This window comes from Aquila chrysaetos, chromosome 5, assembly GCF_900496995.4.
Source record: "Aquila chrysaetos chrysaetos chromosome 5, bAquChr1.4, whole genome shotgun sequence".
NCBI classification, from domain to species: Eukaryota; Metazoa; Chordata; class Aves; order Accipitriformes; family Accipitridae; genus Aquila; species Aquila chrysaetos.
In genome coordinates this window covers 37,081,837-37,091,325 of record NC_044008.1, presented here as the reverse complement: position 1 = coordinate 37,091,325, position 9,489 = coordinate 37,081,837, and the positions used below count along the sequence as shown (strand labels likewise).

General features: G+C 49.0%; 1 protein-coding gene across 1 annotated transcript; it reads left to right on the top strand.

Annotated features, from left to right (window-relative positions):
* Positions 1-2,742: 2,742 nt before the first annotated feature.
* On the top strand, positions 2,743-8,118 carry AVPR1A (arginine vasopressin receptor 1A). The gene is given in 3 exon segments (XM_030016277.2): positions 2,743-2,817; positions 2,819-3,746; positions 5,591-8,118. Coding segments are annotated over 3 exon segments (1,287 nt in total). The 3' UTR covers positions 5,875-8,118.
* Positions 8,119-9,489: the final 1,371 nt, after the last annotated feature.

Here is a 9,489-nt window from a genome sequence, read left to right as displayed (position 1 = left end):
ACTCTCAACCTCCATCACGGAAAGAAACGCAGTACGACAGGGATGGTCAGACACAATTTCCGATGTGTACCAATACTAGAATCTGGATCTGGATGTGGTTTCAGTTGATAACCAAAAGAAAACTTGGGGCATAACCTTAAGGCTCTGTGTTTCCTGGCCACTTTTAGACGTTTCCAGACAATGAACTGGGCTTTTGCAGATCGAATCCTGAGGGCTAATCTTGAAGGCCTGTCTCTTACTGCGGGTTTCTTAGTTCCATGTTTTCCAGAGTGGGAGTTTGCTCTCAGTCATACTCGTTTCTTGGTCTCGTACTACAGCGTTTTCAGAACCCTGAATTCAGACTTGTGATCTGTTTTGAAAGCAGTTTGGGGGCAATTCTCTGCTTAGTTTTGCTTGGGTAGCCAAAAAGCTAGACCAATAGAGGCTGTAAACAAGGCATTTTTTCAGGAGGCTGCTTTGAGTCCCCCATGTCCTCCTGCCTGCCTCAAGGTGACACTTCCTTGCCGGGGATGGTAAACAGCTGGGATATCTGCTTGCCCCGCTGGTGTCCCCAGCTTTTAGCAGTCCCTCACTCAGCACATGGGCTTTCTCCCATACTTGGTTCCCAAATCTGTGATTTTAAAGTTTGGGATCTACAGTATCTAAGTCTTGTGGCTCTCTAGGAAGGGCTACCAAACTCAGCCTTACTTAGTAGATACTGTCTGTGGAAGGGAGCAGTACAGATACTTTGAACTTGGAGACAGATCACAGGAGACAGCTGTTCGTAACTATGTAGATGCTTTATGTGCTATTTAACATGACAGCTGAATCCTCTACAAATAAACAGGCCTCCTTTTTTTTAGCAGTGCTTCAACCCTCATCCTGCATGAGGAATTTATTTGATAAAAAAGCTTGACCTTCTTTTTTTGCTTATATTGCTTTTTTGCAACTCTAATGACTAGAGCAACTCTTGCCAAACCTGGCAGACGCTCATGTTTTGACTATGAGTAGCTACAATTCAAAACTGTCAGTTTTCCTGAAGAATACTATGCTGAAAGCCCGCTACTTTTTGGTGAAAAGTGATCTTGCAGAATACAAATCATCATCAATTTCCCAGGATTAAAATCCTGAGCCTTTGACTTGCTCAAAGCATTTCTTTTGCCATGGAAGAAGAGACTAAGACTGTCTGAAGGCAGCAAAAGTCACCACCACAGCAGCAAGGGATGAATGGAAACAGCCACATTTTTTGTCTGTATTCCAGGTTTGGGGGTTTTCTTGCAGCTTTTTACAGAAAAGCGCATGCCAAGTATTTGCACTGTTGGAGCAGGTGTCCTCCTAGACTGCTGCCACTGACCCCAAGCAAAGGAAGGCTGGCATGGGTGCATGTACCCTCTCACAGGCTAACAAGCCCGGAAGGCAGCAAAAAGCCTGGGATAAAGCCTTGCACAATTCTAGCATGTTTGGAAGCATATCATCTTCTTGTATTTCAAGCGGGAAGACTCTTCTGGAGTCAAAAACTTTTGGAAACATCTTTTTAATCAAAGAAGCAAGATGCAATCTTTAGTTCTTCCGCCTTCTTCCTTCTCCCTGTGAAACCAGTAGGGAAAAACGCACACATTTTTTGCAACTAAATTTAACTGCAATCGCATAATGAGCAGGCCCAGAGAGTTTTATTAAAAACAAAGCAGGATTGGCATCTAATGCAATATTTCTTTGTTGTAATCTTAAGCATTTTTGTGTGGCCAGAGGAAGAAGTTTGTAAACGAAGGGTCAAATTCAGGTTCCGGTGAAGTCAGGGTGTAAATCCACGGTCACGACAACGGGACCAGAATTTGCACCAAGTCCACTCTACCAAGAGGAAGGAAACGCTTCGGCTCAAAACATGTTTAAAACGGAGATTTAATTGACCCACTGCCAGGAATTCTCTAGGAAATGAGGAGATTTTGATTGTATTTGCAGAAACACGTGTCGTAGACCTATATGCTATGGCCTGGATGACATTTACTGTCTTAGGTGAAATTCTGAAACCTTTAAAAGCACTGGGTTTAGCGGGTTGCTTTCAAGCTCTGCACTCGTTTTCCTAACCGCTCACTTTGCTGAGGTTTATCCCAGCAGCACCGCGACATGCCAGAGGCCCCGACGGGATCTCCCTTAGAGCCAGACCCGCACTTCTCACCCACCAGCCCCTTTGCTTTCGGACCTGGGGGCGTGCGGACCGACCCCGCCAGACCCCCACCCGCTCCGCCTGGCTTACGGCAACGCTTTTATTCTCACTTCAACTTTTAAGTGCCGCTTCCATCGGCCGGGAGGCAGCTCTCCGGGCGCGACGTTCCGGCCGGAGCACCTCCTCCCGCTGCCCCTCCTCGCTTACCGCCCCCCCCCCCCCCGCGCCGGGCTCGGCGGAGGCAGGGAAGGGGAGGCGGACCCCGTCCCCCCGTCCCCCGGTCCCCCCGTCCCCCCCTCGGAGCAGCGTTCTGGGGGTCGGAGCGGCCCCGCTCCCCCGGCGGGGCGCTGCCCTGCGGGGCCGCGGCGGAACGAGCCTCCCGCGCCGGCGGGGGCGGCCGGGGGAAGGCGGGGGCTGGCGTCAGGCGCTGGGCAGCCACTGGCACGGACGCTCCCCCCGCGCCTCGCCTCGCCTCGCCTCCCGCGGCGGGGGATAAAGGCGCCCGGCCCGGCGCTCCGCGCCGCCGGAGCGGGGAGGCGGCGGGCGGCGGCGGCCGAGCGGGCGGGGGTCGGGCCGGGCCCCGCCGCGCAGCCCCCTCCATGCGCCTCGCCGGCGGCGCCGGGTCCCCCCGGGCGGCCCCCTCGGCCGGGAACGGCAGCCGGTGGCGGGCGGCGGGAGCCCGGCGGCGGCGGCGGCGGCAGCCCCAGCCCCGAGGTGTGGTCGGGGTCGCCCAACGGCAGCCTGGGCGGCTGGGACCCCTTCGGGCGGGACGAGGAGCTGGCGAAGCTGGAGATCGCCGTGCTGGCCGTCACCTTCGCCGTGGCGGTGGTGGGCAACGGCAGCGTGCTGCTGGCCCTGCGGCGCACGCCCCGCAAGGCGTCCCGCATGCACCTCTTCATCCGCCACCTCAGCCTGGCCGACCTGGTGGTGGCCTTCTTCCAGGTGCTGCCCCAGCTCTGCTGGGAGGTGACCCATCGCTTCCACGGCCCCGACGGGCTCTGCCGCGTCGTCAAGCACCTGCAGGTCTTCGGCATGTTCGCCTCGGCGTACATGCTGGTGGCCATGACGGCCGACCGCTACATCGCCGTCTGCCACCCGCTGAAGACGCTGCAGCAGCCCACCAAGCGCTCCTACGGGATGATCGCGGCGGCCTGGGTGCTCAGCCTGCTGCTCAGCACCCCGCAGTACTTCATCTTCTCCCTCAGCGAGGTGGAGCGCGGCTCGCAGGTCTATGACTGCTGGGCCCACTTCATCATGCCCTGGGGGCCCCGCGCCTACGTCACCTGGATCACCGGCGGCATCTTCGTCGCGCCCGTCCTCATCCTCGTCACCTGCTACGGCTTCATCTGCTACCACATCTGGCGCAACGTCAGGGGCAAGACGCGCCCGGGGGAGGCGGCGGGCGGCGGGCGGCCGGCGGCCGGCGGCCGGCGGCGGGGGCTGCTGCTCGCCCCCTGCGTCAGCAGCGTCAAGACCATCTCCCGCGCCAAGATCCGCACCGTCAAGATGACCTTCGTCATCGTCTCGGCCTACGTCGTCTGCTGGGCGCCCTTCTTCACCATCCAGATGTGGTCCGTCTGGGACCAGCGCTTCCCCTGGGTCGGTAGGTGACGGGGAGGCCCCGGCGGGCACCGGGAGGGCTCGCCTTCCTCGCGGTGGTCCCCCGGCCGCGCCGGCTCGTCTTCCCCGGGGGGCGCCGCGGGCCCCTCGGCCGAGCCCGGGGGCGACGGGGCGCGGGCGCCGAGAGCGGGACCGGGGCCCCTCGCCCCCCCCACCGCCACCCCCGCGCCGTTCCCCGGGCGATAGCGGCTGAAGGCCGTCCGCCCCGCGGGCGCCTTCGTCCGGCGAGGTGGGCGAGCCCCCGGGGCCGCCCCGCCGGCTCCCCTCCCGCCCTTGGGCGGGGCGGCCCCGGGGAAGCTGCGGCGGCGCCGGGCTCGGTCTGCCCCGGGGCAGCCGGAGCGGGGCGGGGGGCGCGGCGGGGCGCCGGGGGGGGGAGCCGCCGGCGGCCGCTGGGGCCCGGCGAGGAGCCGCAGCCGCCGCGCTCCCGTCCGGAGCGGAGCGAGCGGATGGGAACCGGCGGGCGGGCGGCCGCGCTTTGACCCGGCGGCGTTTTCCGCCGTTTGAAGCTGCCGGTTAGTAAAACTTCAGAAACGTGTGGCGTTGTCGCTGAGCACAGACACGCGTGTGTCTCGAGTAATGACGCGAGCAGGGAACTTGCTAAGCCTTCTGCCCTGTACCTGCCTCGCATGTGCAGCCCCTGCTGCCTGGTAGTGGGCTTGAGCGCACCCTGCATCCCTCCTCTCCATAGGGCCGTCGCCTCCGAGTAGCCCCTCTGGTCAACGGTCGGTTCTCATGAAACAGGGGCAATTTAGTATTTTGGAGGTGCCTGTCCCGCTGTTCAGTCTGGCTGAAAATGATTGGTGAGTTTAAAGGCTTTTAGGTAGGGAGTGGCAGGCAACATAGTAACATATACCCTGTTTCCTCAGAATGAGAAAGCAACAGATCAAAATGTTGAAATTCATGATTTCTTGACTTTTTTTAATGCCCCCAAAGTATCACTTACTGTAGTGAGAGCACTGATTGCCCCTAATACGGAACTAAAGTTGAGCCTAAAATGCAGGTCCCTACAGGGAAATAAAGGCTCTCAGTAGGCAAATAGATTTTTTTTTTCATTTTTTTTTTTTTACTTCAAAAGAAATGCAAACCTAATTGAACAGATGGGTATTTGGTAGGTTTGTTTGAAGAGATTCTTTACATCTATGGAACTGTGTAACACAGCGATTATGCTTCTTTGGAGATTCAATATTTGCAAGGAAAGGTCACTAATAATTGATTAGACTAAATATGTATTTAGAATATTTGATAATTTAACTAGTTATTGAAGGTGGAAGACCGTAACTGTTTCATGGCATAGTCCTAACTTCCATTTTTCCCTTAAGTAAAATTTGTTCAATCTCTGAAATCCAGATTTGATTCACAAGCCAGTAGTTACTTGAGCATTCAATACACTTCAGCATGCAAATGTCTACAGCAAAATTCAGTATTATTGAAAGCAGTGGGAAATCAGCGGGAATTTTGCCAATGCCTCCCAGGGTAACCAATTTTTAAAACAAAAGTCTGTTCAGTATTTAAAGCATGAGCTTATCAACACATCTATAGACATCAGTGGAAACGGACTAAAGCTTCATTTTGGATGGGTTGCCCCATAACTTCTTCTGTCACAGCTTTTTGAAGTCTGTTCAGGCAAATTCCTGTTGACTTCAATGGCAGCCTTACATAAATAAGAACTTTGCTCATTATGTCCTCATTATTCGTTTCAAATGCTGCTGCTCAACTTTTAGAACTAGAATTATTCAGGAAAATAAATCCAACAGTTAGGGAAGCAATTGACTGAATGGTGCAAATGTTCTTTTGATTATTAAACCGCTTTCTTCCCCCCCTCCCCAGATTCCGAAAACACTGCGACTACCGTCACGGCTCTGTTGGCCAGTCTGAACAGCTGCTGTAACCCGTGGATCTACATGTTTTTCAGCGGGCACCTCCTGCAAGACTGCATACAGAGCTTCCCTTGCTGCCAAAAAATAAAGCAAACGCTGAGTAAAGAAGATTCAAACAGCAACAGCAGGCGACAGACTTCTTTTACCAACAACAGAAGCCCAACCCACAGCCTGAACACCTGGAGAGAGTCGCCCCGCTCCAAATCGACCAGCTTCATCCCCATTCCAACCTGAGACGGGCCCCGGGGCGGGCAGGGCTTGCAGCCCCCTGACAGCGCTTGGGAAGGTTACTGCATGGCACTTTTCACTGGTGAGAGGCACCAGCCGTGCTAACAAGGAAGGACTAAGATGGCCATAGGGCAGAATGTGCTGCATTGCTCAAGAAGCTATTCTGCAGCGTGTAAATTATTTTCTGAAACGTATTTAGGACTTGGACAACTGATCAGGAAGGTGTGAAAACAATAAAGCAATTATTTTTCTAAATAGAATTTACTATTTAATTTTTGTTGTTGTTTCTAAAATACTAAGTGCATTGTTTGCTTGTTGTTCAAAGCAGTAAAAATAGTGCAGTTGGCCTGTGTTGAGGTAGCTCGACTCTCTAGTGTTAATGCCTAAAACTTCTCATGATTGTCCGATGAAGTCACAGGGAAAGAAGATGATATGAGCAAGATCACAATTTTAGTCTTAAACACAAAAAGAAAAGAGTTGGGAGAATGTCCTAACTGTCCGGGTAAGGAACATGGTTAGACAGGCTCTGAGTTATTGGGAATTTCATTGATCATACTGCTTTATCTTGTAAAGGTCTAGCAATTCTCAGTTAATGAAATTTAAGAGCCCCTGTGGAGGCAAGTCCTTCAGTGCTGTCAACATCTGTGTGTGTATGGTGGGGTTTCATTTTTAGGGTGACATTTCCTCTTCCCTTCACATTAATGGAAGTTATACGGCATATTTTTTGTGTTGTTGCACCTATTTTGATTTGTTTAAACTAATTTTAAAAAATACATTGATAAATAAGTATGATAAGCTGTGGCTAGCTCAGCACTGTTACAAACAGATACACTAAGAAAACTCATCCTGACTACCAGAACCACTTGCTTTATGGGTAAGAATTGCATCTTTTCTTTTTTCTTCACTAAGATAGCTAGGATAAAGCCACATTTGGTTGTGAAGTAAATAGCCCCATAAATTCGGGAGAATGTGGCCGTTTGGTAAGAGCTGAAGAATCAGTATATTCCACAACACAGACTTTAGAATCAATCTTACAAGTCTTCTGGGAACTTATAAAAATTGTCAACGTTGTTGTTTTGGGATGTTTTTTTTTGGCAGATCATGACAATATAGCTTTTGAAATTGGCAGTAAACTGCAAGAAAAAGTCATCACAACACATTTACTAATTATAAAGCATTCAAGGTATGCTTGTTCTCTCTACAATGCATGCCAAGTCAAGTGTAGTTCCTACAGCTTGTAAATAATCCTGTTATGTCTTTCTGTGGAGTCTGTCTTTTGCCTGGAGATTGGGTTATGAAGCTCCTTGAATAAGTTTTGCTGTCGTTTTAAAGTCCTGAGGATTTCTCTGAGAAGTACAGCTACCTGTCTGCTCTGTTTTCCTGAGCTCTCTCAGTCCTGAAGTCGAGGCATTCTCCTGGCACCGTGCAGGACCTCTGATGCAATCCCAGCTGGCTCGCTAGAGCAGTGGGACACATGCACGGCTGCGTAACGTCCGTGTTTGTGTTTGCAAGGAGGAACCTCAGCAGCAGGTTTCTCTCTTTCCTACCAAAACCAGACAAACAAGATTGCTTTTCTAATTGCTTGAGCAGAGAAAAAATTGGGGCCACAACTGTGGCTTTCACTGAGGATGGTGCTGGCCGCATGCCTGTCGCAATAATGGTAGCAGAAATTAATAGAGCTAGATGCAGGATAAGATCATATTCGACCTGTTGTCCACTCCAGAAGCTCACAGACATATCACTGACTATTCCAGGCAAAGACTAAGGAAGATTATAGCTCAAAAAAAATAGTATTTAGGTTTTCTTGTCGCTAAAGAAAATCTTAGCTCTTCTCTCTACATTCCTTGTTATAATTTTCTGTTCTTCAGGAGAGCCATCTGGTCTAATGTGGTGGTGGTGTTCAAAACACTAGAACCCAAAGGACAACATGGTGGAATGGCTTATGTTTAACAGACTATCTTTTTGACCACCTTTAGTACACAGATGTGACTACAGCTCTCACCAGTTCTGGGTGAAGGTTTGTGAACCTGAAGTTATATTTTAGTCCAAAAAAATGTGTGCAGTGGCGTTGGGTGTGTGTGTATTTGTGCACATTGTATGTACTGCGTATATTTCGCAAGTAGATAATTCAGTTACTGAAATTACAAATGCTTCTAGTTAAGTACACTATCCTTTGCCTAGTTTTCTATTTGTGTTACTTTCTTTGTACACAAAATATATATTAAAAAGCAATTAGCTGTACTAACAGAATTTTCTTGTTTGCAGAATTGAATTATTTTTCTGTTACACTTTATATTCAAACAGAGGAGACGACAAGAAGACAAATGTAGAATAATGTTGCTAATAGGACTAAGCTGGGTAATGACCACTATATAAAAAAAAGTAAACAGACTCAAAATTATAATTTTCCCTTTCTTCCAAATATGTTACAAAATCTAGGCTTACACTTGGGGCTGTCAGTGTAAATATACCCTGTGAGCATTCTACAGTTTCTGTAATTAAATTGACAACACTATTTAGCAGTATTTGGATTCCAGGCATTTTTTTGTAAATACTGAGTTTTGTTTTTTCACAAAATTGTGACATTGGAAGATACAGCCCATTTTTTCTAATTCATCTGTGGAGATGCAGGGTTTTTTAACAGCTGCTTTGGGCACACAAATACAGAAGGAAGCAAGAAATTGTGAAACCATTGCACGTTTAAAACATGGAAACATGCTCTAATAAACCTGTATATTGGATGAGAAGCATTTTGTTTCTTTCAGTTGATTAGATTTTGCAGGGCCAGAAACATATTTGGTGACACTCCATACGTTTTACAAAATGTAAAATTTCTTCATTAATTTTAATGAGTTGTTTCCATGAAAAGCTTTAAGGAGTGAACAAAACTAGAATGTTTTTCTATTACATATAGTACATGAAGGACAAGTGCAAAGAAGGAACGTGCAGTCAGCTTTCCACTATACGCTGCTAGTATTGTTAAAACATGTAACATAGCACTTATTCACGTACTTGAGGGGTTATTTTGATATTTTTGTTTTAATTTGGGGGAACAAAATACTTAGCTTCTGATGGAAAACACGGTTGAATGGATGAGCCTTCACTCTGTTGTTTGTGCTGGTGTTACTGGAATTGCAGCATTTTAAAGACAATTAGATGGCTAAAGTGGAGCACATGAGATGATACAGAAGATGGAAAGGATTTTGTTCTTTTAAATAAGAAACCTGAGTTGCCAAAAAGCTTTTTTTTTCATTCATTTCTTTTTAAATCTGTAGGTAAACATATTGTTGGCTCAGAAAAAAAGAAGGGTTTTTTTTCTGTATTACCACATCAAGAGCAAAGTCTACAAGAAGACACAAGTTCATGTGTGCCCAATCCTGCAAAGACAAAGGTTTTGTCTGCAGCAAATCTTATGGCCAGTTCCAAACTGTCCAGATTGAAGGACCTTATTAGAGTGCATGCATGCTCTTTTCCAACTCGTGCATATGCAAACCAAGGCAGAAGAAGGAAAGCAGTTGCAGAGCTGGATGTTGTCCCAGGGCACGTACCAGTGACCCAGCTTTGGGAAATGAACCCAGGTCTTACAGTAGAGCTAGTGCTGAAATACAGAGTTACTTGCTG